General features: G+C 32.2%; 1 protein-coding gene across 1 annotated transcript in view; it reads left to right on the top strand.

The window, feature by feature from the left end:
• The window catches only part of EYS (eyes shut homolog), a 1,462,097-nt gene that overhangs the window by 420,036 nt on the left and 1,021,440 nt on the right, over positions 1-20,621 (top strand). The window contains 1 exon segment of the mRNA XM_069488330.1: positions 13,822-13,943. Within this exon segment, the coding sequence (XP_069344431.1) occupies positions 13,822-13,943 (122 nt within the window).

The raw sequence follows: 20,621 nt of genomic DNA, 5'->3' as shown, positions 1-20,621 counted from the left end.
AACTGAAATTACTTTTGCATCATCCTAATACTATACAGTTCATTCATGTGACAAAAATAAATTTGTACTCTCTGAATCTATTAAAATAAAATTGAAAAAATCAGTCTGCCAATTTTCAAATATAAGCTTTTATAGCCATTGTTTAACATATACGTAGTTCCACTATCATGTTGAGATTTTTTTGAACTAAAATTTTGTCAGTTTTTGCTCTTATATTCATTCTGAAGTTTGAGACATGTCCACATATTTTTTCATGTATTAATGAGAAACATTTGATTTCTGCCTGATTTTATATTTTACTTATGGTCAATTAAAGTTATTTTGTCTACTTAGTTGGAAAAAAAAAGAAACAGATCTGTTTGAATATAGGAATTATTATTTTCCACTTAGTAGGTCTCCATAGCTATAAATTGTTAGAAATAGGTGTGAGTTACCTCCTTCCCCACTAATTCACTACCAGGTTATCAAAAACTAGCCATAGGATGAATTAGGCTCTTGTACAGACATTTATTGCATCAGTGATTTATCCATTCTCTATCTTTTTGGTGGTCTCAGAAATTACTTTCATGAAAGTTTACATTAGGCAACTGTGAGACTATTCCAGCCATTGAATTCAGCTTAATACCTCTCAGAGTCACAGAAATGGAAAATCTCTGAACAAGGGAAAGAGCACAGGATAATTTCAGTATCAACCTAGAGGGCCGTTCCTATTGCAAATAACAATAGGGGTCACTACATTCTGGTCAAGAAGGAGCAAGGATGGCTATAAAATATTTTAGGGATGTCTCTAACATATTTAATAAGTCTACATATCTTAAATAATTTTATTAATGAATTCCCACCTAAATTAATATTGTACTCATTAGGAAAGCATCTGGTATTAGTCACAGATAAAGATAACTAAAGTACTTGTAGTAGCTATATTTGAAATATGGGCTTTCTAATTAGAATACTAGGCTTTACCATACCTAGAGAAACAATTGCTGTCAGAGAAACTATTGTCTGTAGAGTGGCACTCAGAATAACACACACACACACACACACACACACACGCACGTGTGCACACATGCAGATTCATTTGCATATTTTTATCAAACAGTTTAAATATTTTAAACTACGTAAGAAACATCATTCAAATAGTCTTAAGTAGAGTAATAAAGAACCAAGGAGACATGATAATAGGAGAGCTTAGGCCACACATTTTTTAGCCTCATTCGGCTAGTTAAAATTAGTGAAATTTGTGTCCTTGCCACAAATTTTCATACCACTTAAATAATTTTTAATTACAATAAATTTGTCCCTAAGTGATCAATTCAGAGTTTGATGCATTTCTTCTGTTTTTTTCTAATATAATTTAGAGTAATGATAAAGTTTAGAATAAAATAAACCTATGGTTCTCAGATTATCTATTATACCATTATACTATTATAGTATTATAGACATCACATTTTGGAAAACACTATATGATGGTGTTTAAGCTGGAAGTGAAGCAAGAGAACTAATGGTTGGAAAACGAGGGTACTTAAATGAGAAGTATTGATGAAGGTAGAATAGCAGGTTGAGTAGAAGTGCAGGGTTAGGAGAGATGAGACTGTAAGAAGTAGTGTCAAAGGACAGAATTTCATGACTTGAGGCACTGGAGATTAAAAAATGTCTTAGGGGAAGTGTGAGCTAAACTATGCTTAATGCTTTTGGTGACTTCACTAGAGGTGAAGACTAGAAACTGGGTTCATGGCTTCACAATGCTGATAGAACAATAAAATAATTATAATGATAGATAATCTATAATGATTTTTAAATATCTAAGTACAAAAAGCCCTTCAAAAATATCTCCCCCAAATATACGTATTCTTTGCCCAGTTTTATAAGTGAAAAAATAGACTAAGTAAATTGCCTAACAGCATTAGGGCAGAAAATGCAAGATGGATTGCAACTCAAGCCCACTGATTATTGTAAAGGGGTATTAGAATGATTGAGAGTTGGGAGAGGATTAAATGTAACAAATGATGTAAAACGTGAAAATGTCTTATAGATTCCCTTTGGACTTATACCACTCTACTAAAGAGGCAGGTATTTTTTTTTTTTTTTAAATACCATTCCTGGCTTATAGATGCCTGAGGAGTGAACAACATAGCTGTTGAGTATTTTAACCAGGAATTATACACAAAAATATACACACCTGCAAATATGCATATATGTACAAATATACTCTATTGAGAGTATCGGAGACAGTAATTGATCGTTCTATTCCTGTTCACTAAAGTCAGATGGTTGCAACAGGGTTTCATTTATTTATATCAAAGTTTATTTGCATAATTAATAATTTAAACAATAGACACATACAACACCACTGACCAACAGCAAAATGTTTCTTTGGGGAACATGCCTTTAAAGGGCTACATCTGAATCAATAGTAAAGAAATTCCAAATGTGTGAAGGCATGGATTTATTTTGTGACATCAAAGGTTTTTGGAACAGATTTAGATTTGTAGCTATAAATTGAGTCACAATTTGTCTTTCCTGTAAGTAAAGAAAAAAAGATTAAAAGGCAAACATTTAAATATTTTGAAAAATATAAAGGAAAAGAGAAAGGTACATGAAAATCTATATTAGGTTACTTGGGATCTATATCAGTAAAAATGTCAACAACCATTTAAGAAGATACAAGGAAAAATCTTTCTGAAATCATTTTTGTCTTAAAATTTTAAGATAATTACTTAAAATTTTACCTTATTTTGCAAGAAAATGATTATATGATATATGATTCTAAAGTGGTGATTCATATTCCACATAATCACAAATTACTTTTATTATTCATACTTAGAAATTTCCACTCTTTATAAATATTTAATGTAACAGAATTAAAAAATGTCTGGAATATTATTTTTAAACTTCAAATCACAAGTCAAAAGTTAGCTGTTACATTAGAAACCCTGCTTCTTTTCTAAACCTGACAATGACCATTGATTTAATTCAATTAAAAGACATTAAGACTAATATCTCTTATGTGTTTGCTGACTAAATATTAACCATCGGTACACAAAAAGACTAATTTCTGTGTGTTTTTAAAGACACATCTTCCTCCATAAGCTGTTGAAAGGGATTGGAAACAAAGTCAAACTTTAACAGAGTCTCTTCTAAGAAAAACTATAAGTTGTAAACCGCTTATTGTGTTTCCAGTTGAAATTTCAGAGCATAATTTTGTTAATCAGGGATTAACTAATCACTGGGAATGCTTTAGACAGCTGAAGGGAATACTTGACACAATAGATTGTCTTGTTAACACCTGGCTCTTCTATAAACCATAAATAGAGCATTTAAAAAAATACGATCATTTTAGAACCGAAAGAATTAGCAAAAAATCACCTCGTGTAACTTTACTGATTTAAAATTAAGACCTGTTGTGACCAGTTAGATGAGATGCACAATAGGCTCATGTAATGGGATTCAGGACCAGAATCAAATACCCTGACCCCTGCCCACTGTGTTTCACCGATGCCTCCATTCACTTTAAGACAATACCATAAGTGGTTTAATCTATGTGGAAAATATTAATATGTATGGCATGTGTGGATAGAATGATAACAGATACTTTAATTCCTGAGCTCAAACAAACAGGCAAAGAAAAAAAGAGGAATGAAGAAAAAGGAGGAAGAAATACTTATGTTTCTGGTCTCTCTGATTACCCTGAGGAGAGAGAGTAGTGATTAAGTGAATAACATTAAATTCTAAAAGGTCAAACGCAGAATGGGAGGGCTTGTTTTCATAAGTTAATGACTTTTGATAACAATTTGCTTCTTAGAATTATTATTGAGAGATTATGAAATCCCAACATGCTGACAATGAAAGGGATATTGAAGTTGTAGCTCACTTTTTTCTAAGCATTGTTTCACAGTTCTCCCTTCTTCCGCTCCTCTTTCTTGGTTACAGTAGCTATGGCTGAGTTTTTATATCACTCTTCTTACTCCTGATTTTCGCTGCAAAGCAGGTAGCTAATCAGCTTGCAACAAAGTCATGGTGGTTAACCATAAGACGAAATAGTCTTCTCATCAAGGAACTATAGCCTGCAGATATACAAAACATTCAATAGTTGTTAAGGTCGTGGGAGATGAAGACAATTTACATTATTTAACTTCTAATGAGTACTTGTCTAACTATAATGTGACAAAAATTCCTCTTGGCAATTTCTGGGAAATAATTATGTTTATAAAGGTAAAATATATGGAAACATTGTAATGTTATTACAATTTGTGGTATTTGTTGAAGATCGGTCCTTAATCTCTCTGAAAATAAGCTTTAGATTCTGATGACATTAAATTTAATGTGTTATATAGCATATACAACGTATATGATATATACTATACATATATAATATATGCTAGATATATCTATAATTATATGTAATTTGTTGTATATATACTGTATGTGCATACAGTCCATATACAGTATATACAAATATATACAATTGTACATAAATGATTTTAGTTTAAACTTAAAGAAAACCATTACCTAACCTTACAGAACTTAAAAATCCTAAGTGTAAAATGTTATTAAGAGACAAAAGTTTTACAGAACATAAAATAATCAAAGTAGGTTAAAATGCAGTTGGAAATCTCTTTAGATTATCTCATTTTGATTATTTTGTTTTACTTTACCAAGTTATGAAATGAGCTATTGTAAAGAAATGTTAAAAATATGTAAAGCCATAAGCAAAGGTTACAGTATTTGTTTGATACTTGCCTCTATTGCTGCTGTGAAAAAGCCTAGCTAACTTTTGTACTTTTATAGATGCTCATTTTCCTTGGGTCACTATCCTGGAAATGAATTTTGTACTTATAATTTAAAACTTATATGCTAATTTGCATATATCCTCGGGCTGCAAATATCCCATAATGACATCCTTCCACCAAAGCAGTGATTTTGATTGCTCTATCACTATCAATCTCGCTGATGACAAGTGTTGTATATACTTTAACCTAACAATAATCTGTATAGTCAACGTGGTTCACTTTATTCCACTTCTGTACAGTTTAAGCTGAATGTTTATCTAACTATAGGTTAATATCAGGGCTTTCTCCATTGTCATCTCTATAGTGAGAGTCAGGATAACGGCTACTGGTCACTCATGTTGGTATGACATTATATTGGTGTCAACTAGACTATATGACAAATTTCTAAGATATAGGGAAATACATATGGGGATTTATGTATTAAGAACATTATTCATCATATATAATTTGAATGCTGACTTACCAACATTGTTAGACTTTTTCACAGTAAATTTCAGAATATATATTTTGAAATTTATTAACTTACCAGATTTTTTTGTTGTTGTTCACTTGTTTTGTTTTTTCTGAAATTCTTTTTTTTTTTTTATTTCATCTTATTGTTATGGAGGATACAGAATTGCAGGTTACATACGTTGCCCATGTTCCGCCTTTCCCCCCAAGTCAGAGCTCCAGGCGTGTCTGTTCCCCAGGCAGTGCGCGTTGCACCCATCATGTAGGTATATATCCCTCCCTTCTCCACCCCCCTCCCCGAGTCAGCACCTTCAAGAGTTACCACTCCCCAAACGGTGCGCAATGCACTCATTGTGTAGGCATACCCCCATCCTCTCCCCCACCCCCCACCTCAGTCTGATATCCGATTGGTGTCGTTCCCAGATGTGTATTTAGGTGATGATCAGGGAAACCAATTTTCTGGTGAGTACATGTGATGCTTGTTTTTCCATTCTTGGGATACTTCACTTAATAGAATGGGTTCCAACTCTCTCCAGGAGAACCATAGAGATGTCGTATCTTTATTATTCCTTATAGCTGGGTAATATTCCATGGTATACATATACCACAGCTTACTAATCCAATCATGTATTGATGGGCATTTGGGTTGTTGTGCTGCTATAAACATTTGGGTACATGTGTCTTTGTTACAGAATGACCTTTTTTCCTTTGGGTATATGTTCAATAATGAGATTGCTGGATCAAATGGCAGGTCTACTTGAATCTATTTAAGATACCGCCATAATGCTTTCCACAGGGGTTGCACTAGTTTGCAGTCCCACCAGCAGTGTATGAGTGTTCCTGTCTCTCCACATCCACGCCAACATGTGTTGTTTGGGTTTTTTTGATAAAGGCCATTCTCACCGGGGTTAAGTGATATCTCATTGTGGTTTTGATTTGCATTTCTCTGATGATTATGGATGTTGAGCATTTTTTCATATGTTTGTTAGCCATTCTTATATCTTCCAGATGTTTTTAATTGATTTTTTAGCTACATTCATTTGGTAATACAGGACAGGGAGTCAGGAGACTTGAGGTCTTTTTTTTTTCCTGAGACAGAGTCTCACTCTCTTGCTCTGAGTTGAGTGCTGTGACATCAGCCTAGCTCACAGGAACCTCAAACTCCTGGGCTTAAGGGATCCTCCTGCTTCAACCTCCCGAGTAACTGGGACTACAGGTGGGTGCCACAACACCCAGCTAATTTTTCTATTTTTAGTAGAGACAGGGTCTCGCTCTTGCTCAGGCTGGTCTCAAACTCCTGATTTGCCTCGCCTCCCACAGTGCTAGGATTACAGGTGTGAGCTACCACGCCAGGCCAGGAAACTCGAGTTCTAATTCCGGTTTTGCCATCAACTAGTTACAGTAGCTTGAGCAATTAACCTCCAAGGGTTCAGCTTCCTCATTATAAAATGAAATAGGTTGGCTGGATCAGTGGTTTTCAATCTGTGCTTTGAGACACATGGGGGAAGGGGTTAATGGTGTCCTTAGGGATGGTGAGTAAGGAGAGTGGCTAAGACAGCTAAGTGAGCAGGGCAGTGGGCTTCCTCCCTGTGTCAGTCACAGCAGCTCTACTTTACCCTGTTTTGTTTATTTAGACACTGTAGAAAAATGTGTTTGTATAAGGATTTCTTATTTAAAATTAACAAAATGTAAAAACCACTGAATCAAATGACATAATGTTTATGATATCTTTGGACAATAAAGGATGTAAAATTCTATGGGCTTTCCAACGTGTTAGAAAACTGAATATGAGAAAAAGACCTATATGTTCTCCTTCTGTGAGGTATTTTGGAAAATGCCTGATGGAAGAAAAGAGTGATTTTTGGTTCATAGTGTGCTTGCATTATCATTATCATTTGGCTTTCAGACCAAACAAGTAATGATCCCAAACATCTAAACTATTTATTGCAGAGTTTGCATTCATATTTTGGCATCTTTATGTTTGTGACAATTGCTCACATTATATTTTCTGTATTCTTACATATTATATTAATATGAGTCCTGGGGATAAAGTTTTGGGTAACAGCCTAGACTCTACAATTGCCAAATTGAGTCAATATGGAAAGTAGTATTTAAGATATCAGAAATGTGTTTGGTACTCATCAATGGCTAATGAGTTATTTTCTCATGTGCTGTTATTGGTTGTGTAAGCCCTTTTATACTCTTTATTTTTTTAAACCACTGTCAAAGATAAGGGAACCCTTTAAAAAGGATAACAGGTAATTTATCAAGGTAGGGCATACCATAAGAGAACTAAGTTATGAGTATTGTTTACTAATAAAAAATAGATTAAAATAGCATAGTAGACAATAGCTGAGGTTATTTTGACAAATATAATTTAGATTTTATTAGTAGATTGACTAGAATATAGGAAATAAAGCTAGTGGAAACTTACATTTAATTCTAGTTTCTTCATTTAGAATATTAGGCACTAATATGCTAAATTGTTCTTTTTTATTACTAACTGGAAGTATAATCATATGAAAACAATGACTAAGTTCCTTACAAGTTTATATTTCCTTTAGAAAATGTTTTTAAAATCCAATATAGCTTGATTTAAAATCCAATATAGCTCATCTACCATGTGGCTTTTCATACTCTTCATGTATTTATATTACATTTTCCCAAGTAAAAGAAATTGTGTTTTTCTACAACAGTTTTGCCTTGAAAGTATCAATCCTTGTAACATGTATTTTCATTGCTTTATTTCAAAATATGTTCAATCAAATTCAGCATTATAACTTTTTACAGAAATTGTTTTTAAATATTCCATTAACTTTCTGTCAGAATAATACATATTATTGTACTTTAGATTTAAAGCACCAAGGTAAATCATTTTCTCTAGCTGAAAGAAATCATATTAACATAGTTTTGTTTGTTTTTAAGAATAAAGATTACTGTATTTATGTCTAATCCTCAGTATCATTATTGTGTATTTGGAAATCTTTCTGTCTATAGCCAACTCTGTAAGTATTTATAGATTAAAATGAATACTTAAAATACCATTTAAAGAAAACAGGCAATAAGTCAATAGAACCCTTTATCTTAACAAGGATTAAATTCATTATAAATGTTACTTCAATTTTTTTTCTTTGTTATTAAAGAAAAAAATAACTCTTTGTCTTCTGTCTGGAATCATACAAATAATGAATCATAAAAAGATCACAATTTGAAATTTTCATTTTTATTCTTTCAATATGTACCTATATTTTCAGGACTCTAATAGTAAGTTTCACATGTTGTAGAAGATGAATGTTGTGGCTAAAACTGAATCAAATATAATAATTCCAATATGTAAATACTTTTCAAACTGGAACCAACCCAATTTTTGTTTCATGGGGATTTTACATCTTTATTTATAGAACAGATTTTAGTTGATTGTAATGGAAGAATTATTTAAAGAAATTCTAAAAAATATTTTTTTGTTAGGAAAATGATATTAAACATCTACAAATCATAAACAAAATGTGCTCCATGACAATATAGTATCAATTACCATCATTATGTATGTTTCAAACTCCAACATCCATTCTTTCAGCCAAATATAAAACATAAAATCCCTGATATCTTAGAATTTATACTTTACAAGTGAGAGAAATACTAAGATATTTTCAAATACGGTAAGTACTAAGCAGAAAACATATTAATATGTACATGAGTAATTAATGTACTTTACAAATATCATGAAAAATTAAACAGTAATTGTGAGAAGGTATACTGGGGGACAAGATCAAGGCTTTAGGTGCCTTGATCCTGACTGTAGCACTTGTTTTGATCCAGGCTTCAGGTATAATGCACACTTGTTTTGAATAAAATTGGGAAAGTTTGGGTAGGAGTTGGTGGAAGGAGGCAAGGGTAGTTCAGGTAGAAGAAAAAAGCAGAAATAAATTGAAATAATCAAACCATTTTTCTTTCTTTAGTACATTTTCTTGTGTTGGAGCATCCTTCTATTTCTGTGGGAAAAAAAGTACTAACTACTAACATAATGTATGTTGAAGAAATCATTGTAGTCAGTTACTTAAATTTTTATATATATATATATATATATATTTTAATTTCACTTTTTTGATAATAAGTGCGATTGGCTGAGTTTGTGTTTCTTGTTGTACATTGCCCAGATTTTGGTAGCTAGGTTTCACTAGTCTCAAAAAGTAAGTTGAGTAGTTTCTCCTATTTTTCTGTTTTCTTCACCTAAATGACTTAAGAGCAAAACTAAAGATTTTGGAGTATTTTTCTTTGAGTCTGTGAGCCTACCACCAATCTCCCTGCTTTGGTGCATTTTTAAATGCCTACTTGTTTAGCATGATTTTTTATTTCTTCAAAATAATTTTCTTAATTTAAATTTTGTTATATTTTTCTACTTCATATAAGTATGTGTCTTGTTAGTGGCACATTCCTGGATTGTCTTGCTATTCCTCATTCTCTGTTTTTCCTAGTCTGATAATCTTTATCTTTTATTAGGTGGTTTAATTTGTTTATACAAATAAGCAATGTATAGATGAATAGTTCTGATTCACTTGCAGTACTTTCTGCCTGTTACCTCTTGACATTTCCAGATTTAGGTTGGTATGCCTAGAGGTAATGGCTGCTACTAATTAATGATAATTATTTGTCACTAGGCCAAGCATACTATAGTTATTACTGCATGCATTGCTTAAAATAACCTTATGAAGTAGATGTTAGTACTTTACATATGAAGGCACCTGAAATTAAGAGAGCTTGAATAGGTTACTTAGGGAAATTATTAATAAGTAGGTTAGTAGATATGGTAGGAAAAATTATAAGATGAGCCCACAGATTCCTACATCTTAATATACATTCCCTCTTTAAAATCTCTTCCCCTTGATTATAGGTGAAAATTGTAAATATTATGAGATTGCACCCATAATTATGTTACATTAAAAAGAATGGTATTTTGCAGATGTAATTAAGGCCCCCAATCAATGACTTTGATTTAATCAAACGTGATTACCATAGATGGGGCTGCCCTAATTAAATGGGCCTTTAACAGAGACAAGAAACAGCAGCAGAGACTATTCGGTTGATGTTGAAAAACCATACTGCCTTGCTCTATGAGATGAGGAGGCCATGTATCAAGGGCCTGAGAATAGCCTCTGAATACTGACAGTTGCCCTTGCCTGACAGCTAGCAAGAAAAGGAGACCTAAGTCCAGAGCCAGAGTGAAATCAATTCTGCTGCAACATGAACTTGGAAGAGGACTCCAAGCCCCAGATGAGATCACAGCCCAGTCAATACCTTGATTTCAGTATGGTGAGATCTTAAGGAGAGGATTTAAATAACTCAAACTTGCACACCAACCCACTCAAACTATGAGATAGTAAATTTATGTTGTTTTTAAGCCACTACATTTGTGGTACTTTGTTATGTAGGAGAAAACTAGTACTCTAGACATGCCTAGACATTTAGTAAGCAATAAAGATTGATATTCAATCTTAATTTTGGTAACTTCAAAATTCATGTTTACAATTATGCTCTCCTTCTTACTTGAGTATATTTATTACTGATAGAAAACTAAAATATCTGGCTACTGACCTGAAAATTAAACTAACACATAGTTCATCCAATTATAACCATCAAACTTGATGGCTTTGTCTTATGTCTCACTGGCTGGATAGTTCAATATGCTAGACTTGTGTCATTTTTTTTTTCATTTTCTGTTTTCCCTGTCTTCTGCGTATTTGCAAACTATGAATAATATATTATGTAAATTTGGTATTAAGAGTAATGACTACTTAGGATCCAATTTCATAAATCACACAAACCTTTATTCATTTTGGTAAATACATTTCTTTCCTCCACCAAAAATGGCTCAAAATATTATAATTTCATTATTTAATGCTAAGGTAATGGGTTTTAAAAAAACAGCATTTTACCTTTATTTATTATTTATAATTACTGGAATTACGTAACTTCAATATTGCATAGGAAACTGCTTTGCAGCAAAAATGTCTAAATTTAGAAGAATGCTTCCGAATCAAGTAAGAAATTGATGAAAAGAAAACTTGAACTCTGGGTTATTTCTAGTTAATAATCATTTTTGCTCTTCAACATTTACTTTTTTAATGATCAGAATTTTAAAAAAAATCTGTTTACTTTGTTTATGTTTTCATTCAGATTTCATCATATCTGAAGATCACTGCTGTGGTACTTCATACTTTAATGATAATTATACCCTCAAATTGATAATAATTTTTTATTAAATCATCACAAATACCAATAATTATTAGTTTTTAAGGGAAATATAGACTTAATGGGAAAAAAAATTGACTGACTTTATGACTCGCTGAATTTGTTTCAAAGTATTACTGAGACATCAAAATTAAAACCAGCATTTGCCTTTATAGAAATAATTCATAACTCTTATAAAGTAAAATTTTGGAACGTAACTAGAGGGGCATATGAAATTTATCCTACTCTGCTCTGATTTCCATTGCTGAGCAGGGTAATGTTCTCCCATTCACCACAGCTAATGTTGTCTTGCCTATTGTAGAATTACTTCCATTTCAAATAGCACATTCATAAGACAAAATATAATCATTACATTAGATTTTTTTATAAGCCCTCTTTTAATGCATACAAAAAAGAGAGAGAAAAAAGCCAAAAACAATAAGTGAAAACTGGAAATGTCACTGTACTCATGGAGGAAGTTAGAAATGTAGGGAAAACAATACATAAGAAAATTGCTCATAAACTCCAGCAAACCGTGAGTACTATTAATCAATAGTCTGAGCAGAGAATTAGCACGTGTCAGGAATAAAGCCAATGTAGACAACAGGATGGTTCTCATTCTTGTGCTTTTCAGCTACTTATAAAGCATGGAAAACCAATTAGCCCTGTTAATCCAAAGCAGGATACTGAGGGAACTTCTCATACATTTGAATTATGATACCTAACCTAAATGCACATACATGGAGCATGTGTTTGTATTTCTTCAGGTCAATGTGTTGTTTCACTGTAATGTTTGAAACAACTTTGCTATTCACATCTAGCAAAGCTTATAGAATTCTTTCGAAATCTGTTTTGAATACTGACTTCAGCTTGTACATTATTGATCCTATCATATCCTATCATATTTATTTTTTGTTTATTTAACTAACTTTAACACATTGACTGCCACACTAGAAAAATTTTTTTCCCTTGGGGCCACGGTGTTTTGTTATGAAAATAAAATAAAAATTTTGAAAACAAAAGAATCCTTTCAAATTTAATGAAAAATTTATTTTTTATTGTTTTCTGTGAATGAGTTATATGCTACTTGAAGAATAATTCATATAGCTCCCAAGGTAGAGGCACGTAAGTTACAGGTGCTTCATGAGGCCGCAGGCTCAAAACTAGCATGAATGTGAGTTAAATACAACTCACATGACAGTTAATGTGTTAATTAAGCATCTATTGGGTGCCAGGCCTGTTCAAGATGCTGGGATGTATTAAACTAAGACACATTCTTTAATCTCAGGGAGCTCCTGCTCCACATATATGTACTTATATAGACATATTAACTCTTTTCACAAATAATGAAGCTGAACTGTCATCACCTGATATAGTTCTGTCCAATAGAAATGCAATGAGACCCATTATTTATGATTTAACTTTTCTAGCAGCCACATTCAAAAGGTTAAAAAGATTAATTTTAATATATCCTGTTTAACTCCTATATTCAATCTACTACCATTTCAACATGCAAGTAATAAAAAATTTTTAGATACTTGACATTCCATTTTTCATACTCAATCTTCAAAATTCAATGTATATTTTATACTTACAGTGCATCTCAATTGATACTAGCCACCCTTCACTGTCTTTTAGTCACATGTGGCTACTATATTGATAAGTGCAAATTTAAATAACAGTCAACATTTATTTTAGCATTTTTCATGATGCTATATCTAGATTTTCTAAAGATAAGATCCCAAACTGTAATTTTTGATAAGAGATCTATTCTTCAAAAATATTTTCATATCGAAACTGTTACCCCACAGTAATATGAGGTATTTTGTTTGCCCAATACTGGGAAAGCAAAATTTCACTTCTAGTATTTGAACAATATTGTCATAGACCAATTCTAACCTTAAGAATAACATCATGAAAAGTTCGATTGGTCAAAATACTGAAATTTATATATGTTAATCATTTATCAGTGACAATAAAAAACTGTCAGAAAGTCTATTTTGTTTTAGTTGTATTTTTAACTTGTGAGGTAGTGGCTGAGTTACATATTTAGCTCTTTAGTTATCACATCACTAGCCATATTGCTAATGCACTATTTTTCTTTGAAAATATTTAACAGGGATGATATTTCTGCATTGAGATCATAATGCATAAATTTTTAGTATATTGTGTAGATTTTTATTGACATACTATAAAATTTTATTGAGTTGGATATTAAAGAATACTGTTCACACAGTTTTTGGATGGGTTAAAAGTCATTTTGGAGGAGCATTGACATTCTATAAAAACTAAAAAAGGTAAAATTGATAGACCAAAATAGCCTAAAGGTTGTATAATTTTCATATTTCCTTAGGGCTACCAGTGTGTGTGCCCGTCTGGTTGGGAAGGAGATTTTTGTGAACAAGAATCCAATGAGTGCAAGATGAATCCTTGCAAGAACAATTCCACCTGTACTGACCTTTACAAAAGTTATCGGTGAGTAATATACTGTTAGTTTTCTTTATCAGATTACTTGGAGTGCTCAATGTCCTTGGGATGCATCCAGATATTATTTTTACTTTACATCCTTTAATTAAAATTACCATTCATAGATGAGCATTAACTGACAAGATAGTGTCACAGTCATTTGAAATTTGTAAATACTGAAGTCGAGATATCAAGTCAACAAAGTAATAAACAAATTTTAACTTGGAAATATAATTTTCAGATTTGGCACATGTTACAAATGCATTTACTTCTTTAAAACATGCTTTTACCATTCCAGCATTGTTTTGGACCATTTCATGCAGGAGGAGAAGGAGTGCCATAATATAACAAAGAAGGAAGGAGCCCCTTGAATTCAAATTTTCAATTAATTACCTAGAAATTATTATGAGTTTGGATTATCTCAGTAAAATTATTGATAAATTTTATAACGTAAATTATCCACATATTCCATAATTGAATTGTATCAATAGGTTCTTAGATGAGAAGTCTGAAGAAACTCTAAATAGAAATTCTGAGTAGCTATTGCTATTCCAAAAGCTGAACCAAATTCATACGTATATTGGTAAATAACTTTTATTCCTTGATTTGTTTCATATACATTGTATCTCTCACTTAGATGCAAAATTAGGTATATTATAATTGAATGGTTTTATTCTTGTTAAAGAAGCAGACTAATTAAATACAAATGCACTCAGATGGTTATTTTCTAGGGATAAATTAAAATGATTTCAGGGTGTTCTCCAAAATAATTCATACACTTTCTTTTGCCTTATGATTATAGTTGAGAATTCTGAATTACTTCAAGCATGCAAGAGTTTTTACAAATATTTCTAATTTTTGGTGACTAAAATGGTATATAAGACTCAGACTAGTCAAGAGTGGGCAGTTTGTTTCAATAAAAGGAAATTCCAACATAGCTGGCAACAGTAGGATTGATACCTTGTTGGCAGGAAGAAAAAAATAATTTTGGTCATATAAAAAAACAATGCCAGTAGTTGATATTTAAGTTTAAAATATAGAAAAATATAGAAAAACACAGCTATTTTGTGACATTATCAATTATTAAAGTTGATATATCACCACAAATTGATATTAACAACCTCTTCATCTATGTAGTAGAAGAAATAATCAACTTCTGATAGGCTACAAACAAAAAATTTTAGAGTTATCTATATTTATTTTATTTTTCTTAACTCAATTACAACCTAAAATATATACCACAAATTTTCCAGTATTTCTTTTATTGAGACTCTGTTATATACTTGCTAACATTTAGCTGATTTTTTTTTTAATTTCTAAAGATAATTTGTGTATGTGTGCATTGATGCTGTGAATAGCCATCAAACACCATTAGGAACAGACTGAGGTTGAACAAGTTGGGTTTACAATTCATTGCAACAAGGGAGAGAACACACTGTGGATCCACGAGCCATTTCAGTAAAAGGGTGCTAAAAAGGACTTACAGGTTTGAGGTTGTAACATGTATTTTTGTGATGGGTTTAAGAAAGTGGGGCTTTGTTCTGGATAGACTATCATCAGGAAGTGGGCAAAATTCTATAACTGCTTTCTTCGTATATTTTATCCAGAAGGATGAAAGACAAGGCAGCCAATTTTGTTGTTGTTGTTAAAGAGGCAGCAATTACTCATATAAGTTATCAGAATGTTTTGTTATTCTTTTGGCTTGGATAATGTTCATATTTTTGTCATTCGGATATGTTTACAGGGTATCCTAGTTTTGTTATGATCTATCTGGGTCATAGAGTAGCCTTGTCTGATACTGATGTTCTATAAGATTATCTGTTGAAATGTTCAGTAGGAGAATACCAAGATCTAGTTGTAAACCAAGTTGGGTTTTTTTGTTTGTTTGTTTGTTTGTTTTTTGGTTTTTTTTGAGACAGTCTCGCTCTGTTGCCTGGGCTAGAGTGCCGTGGCATCAGGCTAATTCACAGGGACCTCCCACTCCTGGGCTCAAGCGATCCTTCTGCCTCAGCTTCCCAGAGTGTTAGGATTACAGACATGCGCCACCACACCTGGACAGTAAACCAAGTTTATAGTATCTGGCCAACAGCTAGGTATCCTAGATATCAGGAGCTGCTTTTCTCCTTCTAAAAATACTGCTTTATACATATGTGTGAAATATACATATTTATATATATGTGTGTGTCTGAAATACATTACTTACATTTGTTCACCTGTCTAACATATACTGTTCTTATATATCAAACAATATAAGAAGACTCAAATATTAATTTATTATCTAACACAGTATAACTTTTATTTAAGTAAAAATATTGCTCTTGATACAGAGGTTTTAAAGATTGAAAACAAAATAAGCAACAAAGTCTATAAGGCTTAATTAAAAATACTGTATTTTAATATTCATGAGACATAATCAGTCTTTCTAGATTACCCTGACATCACTAATTGTGAACTCCTAATGACTTAAATTTATAAATGTGTCATTAAGACTTTGTCACCTAAATTAACACAAACTCTCTTAGTCATTTCATCATTCCTGAGATTTTTGATAGATTACTGACTTTATTTTCAAGATATTAAGTGTTGCATTTTTTTCTGGGTATAAAAATAGAAGTCCTACTGAAATAGGCTTTCTGAATGTAGTTCTTTGTGATTTTACAGATAATGTATTGATATGAATGTTATACTCACCCTGGTTTTATTAGATTGTAAAGAAAAAAGAGCATTCACTAAATATGCTGTTGATGAGATAAGCATATGCTATAATAAATATAACTCAGGATTCAAAAATTCCTTTACCAAGTTATTTTTTATAATAACTTTATTGAGACATAATTCATGTACCACTTTAAAATGTACAATTCAGAATAATATTCCTCCCTTAAAAATGGGGAATATATTCTAGGACCCCCAATAAGTGCCTGAAATCATAGATAGTGCCAAATCTATACAATTTACAATGGGGTTATGTCCTAATAAACCCATCATAAGTTGAAACAAGTGAAAGATGAATTTGTATATATTTAAGACACTTAGTGATCATAGCTTAGCCTAGCCTACCTTAAACAGGCTGAAAATATATACCTTAGTCTACAGTTGGACAAAATAATCTAACACAAAGCCTATTTTATAATGAAGTGTTGAGTATCTCATGTAATTTATTAAATACTATACTAAAAATGAGAAACAGAATGGTTGGATGGGTACTAAAGTACAGTTTCCACTGAACGAGAATCTTCTTTACAATATCATAAAGTTGAAAAATTGTAAGTCAAATCATTGTAAATTCGAGACATTTTAAGTAATATAATGTGGCAAATCTGGAAATCAGATCCTGCTCCTTCCCAGTTGTTCCTGTTTTTGTAGTTGTTTCTGTTTTTGTAGTTGTTTCTATTGTTTGTTTAGTGTTTTCTTAGAATAGGTTGTCATGTGTGGCCATTGAAGTCTCTGCTTAACTAACTTAGTGGTCGGCTAAAACAAATGATTTCACACAGATTGTCTTATAGTTTTGGTGTAATACGTCTTCCAGCCTTTAGTGAGGGACTGTGTGTGCTGAGACATGCCTTCAACACTCAGCCAGGCAATTCACAGCTCTATCGTATTCTTCACTTGCTGCTTTCACAGAGCCTCAAGGTTAGGCAGAGATCAGAAATTAGGGCGATTTCATCTCTTCCTTTAGCCTATACATAGCCTTGCATGTTGTGATGTTTTCTAGTTTCCTAGGAACTTGGCTAGCTTTCAAAGACTTCTAGGTACACCTAATTCCCCGTTTTTTTTCTTTAAGCATATTGGTAAGTCTCTAGTTAGACTCGACTGGAATCATCACTTCAAGTAGCTGCAATGTTAAATAATTGTGGTTGATTGTTTTTAACTAATTCTCTGGATATAAGGCTTTTGAACACAGTAAGCTTTTGAGTCAGGTCATGTAAAGTCAATCCCTGAGAATGCAGTTTTTCAGAGAGCTGCCAGACCAATCAAATAGTGACACTCCCTGGGAAGGGTCTTTTGAGTCAGCTTCATACCTATACTTTCCCCTCCAGTGGCTATTAGGCTGCTGTTTTCACAGCTGTCATAGCTGTAATGCTGTTGATTTTTAAATCCATTGCAGAGCTGAGAATGAGGGGGGATGGGAATAGTGTAAGTTAAACCACCACAAAGCTGACTATGCTTATGAGATTCAGTCATTTCTCTTGAATAAACACTGAGATTGTTGCAAGCCTTTCGTTCATTTACAGACTTTTGAAAAAGCTATTTCAACTATGTTTGCCAATGTTCTTTTTTATGGAAGAGTATATTTTTCGGAAGTTTTTCCTCTACTATTACAGAAGTGATTCTATCAAGTTATATTTTGTATTATTCATATTGAGAAAGGAGAAAAGGAAGTTAGGAGGGAGGGCCAGAAAGAGACAGGAGAGGAAGAGAGAGAGGAAATGAATATGGCTTCTACAATCAGTGACTGCATACTAAGTTTGGTTCCGTCTCTAAAGATTAGTGAGAATTGGAGTAAACAAGTTTACCTTATATTCACAAGCTTCTAGTTTCCTCATATAGAAATTAGAATATATAGTAATATCAATTACTCATATAGTAATATCTCATAAGATTATGGTTATAATTAAATAAAATTCCCTCTACAAAGTGGCCCAGTTTTTTCTAAGTATCATTCTAAGTATCATGAGTTTTTTCTTTTTCTATCTCCTGCTTTTCTCTTCTGATCATTAGTTTTTATTATTCATAATATTATCTTGTTTTCAAAAATATATGCATGGACAAGACTACAATGGCATTATGTAAATTATGAATCTTTTAAATCTTATAGATATTAACTCATGCCATTTTATATATTTATATACGCAGCAAATAAAAAGCACTAAAAAGATTAATCATTATTTTATAATTAAGGAAGAGTTTATTTAGTTAAGATTTAGTTCTCTCTGTAGCCCCACAAATTTCCACTGAGCAAAATTTTTAAGTTTCAAAGGACACAGTAAATATTGTATTTAACTTTGTGAGGAGTCATTCTAAACAAAGAGTACTAAAAATTGCAAAGAATATCCTCAAATTTCACACTGATCAAAATTATACTATGTACTGTAATGAATACTTAAAATAGCATACTTTAATAGGTTAAATGAGAATTGCATTTCATTGACTGTATACTTATATTTCTTGAGAAGAAAAATTTTACGAAAATGAACATTTGTTGGAATATCAAATGAACCTCTTTAGGTGATCTGTGTGTGCTAAGTTACAGAACTATCTTCATGTGCTCATGTCTCTAAACAACTGGAGTTAACATAGTTTAGTGTTTACACAGTTTCAAGACATTAAAAAGCAAATTGGGCTAGGGATGTAATTTGAATGCTGACTGCAACCTGCCTTCTGCTATTCCTGGCATGGTTTAGAATTTAACTGCCTTCTTTATTTCTGATTTTTCTTCCCCCAAAGCAGAGTCAACAGCTTTAGCTACAGATGGGGCTCTGTATGGCAGTTATTGGACCCAGATGCCACACTCTGGAGCATGTTTTGCCAACAGCATCTGGCTCCTTTGCTGCTGGTGTAATTGGCATTTGTGTTGATGCTTTGGCCTGCTTTTCTTATGGACACTACAAAGTAGACTTTCAGACAACATGAAGTTTTGCTCCCAGTTGACTGTAAGATTTTTTTTTTCTTTTTCACAGTTTATATTTTATGAGAATTTGTACAAGATGCCTTAAATTATGAAACACTGTGCATTAAAACTTTTCATGTTTCTTATAAGCATATGTCAAAACATTTTCAATGAATGATAACTTTAAAAGTCTGAAATTTAATAGGTAAAAATTTATGTTGATATGTGTATTTTAGCATATTCAGTGGAAACTGTGAAAATTCTGATTGTGATACTAGACTTCTTTTTACTATTTTTTTCCTTGCCTTATCTATACATGGAAGCTGTAAATGCTAATATAATAGTAAAATCACAACAAAATATTATCCAGGCAACAACAATCTATAATAGAACATCTACCTTTAAGAGTTGGAAGAGTCTGTCTTTATAAAAGCCAGAGGTTTGAGCAAAACATGTGTGGGTATGTAGATCATTTATTCTCTTTTGGGATAGCTGCACCAAACTTTAGTTTACAGATATAACATTACTGGGCACAGGCAACTTTTAATATTTTGCAATCATAACCTGTTATTTGGGGGATTAATTATATGTGCCTCTTTACACATGTATGTGTGTATATCTGTAGAATAAATTACTAGAAGTGAAATTGCTATATAAAAATGTCTGCATTCAAGATTTGAATAGATTTTATCAAATTGTCTTTTAAAGATATTTGATATTATATTCATATTACATTCACACAGCAATTAATAAGACTATCTGTAGCAGATGCTGGTAGGTTATATCATTTTCTGTGGGAATGAATCTCTTAGTGAGGTTTTATTCATACCGATTTGCTATATTAAAGAACCAAAATAGCTATTTTCAGTAACTTATGCAAAAATGCACAGTGTTTAAAAGTGGTAAATCCATATATCAAAACAAGGTCTGTGTGACTCCAAATCCATGGTTTCATATCACTGGCATCTGGTCTTTCTTATAAAATTATACATATATTGCCACTGTCTACCTCTCAGTTCCCAAGGGAGAGCAGCCACCAAGGTATTTCTAACAAATTTGTAAAAGACTAAATAATT

The sequence above is a fragment of the Eulemur rufifrons genome, chromosome 15 (assembly GCF_041146395.1).
Source record: "Eulemur rufifrons isolate Redbay chromosome 15, OSU_ERuf_1, whole genome shotgun sequence".
Taxonomy (NCBI): domain Eukaryota; kingdom Metazoa; phylum Chordata; class Mammalia; order Primates; family Lemuridae; genus Eulemur; species Eulemur rufifrons.
This window is presented reverse-complemented; position numbering and strand designations above follow the sequence as displayed.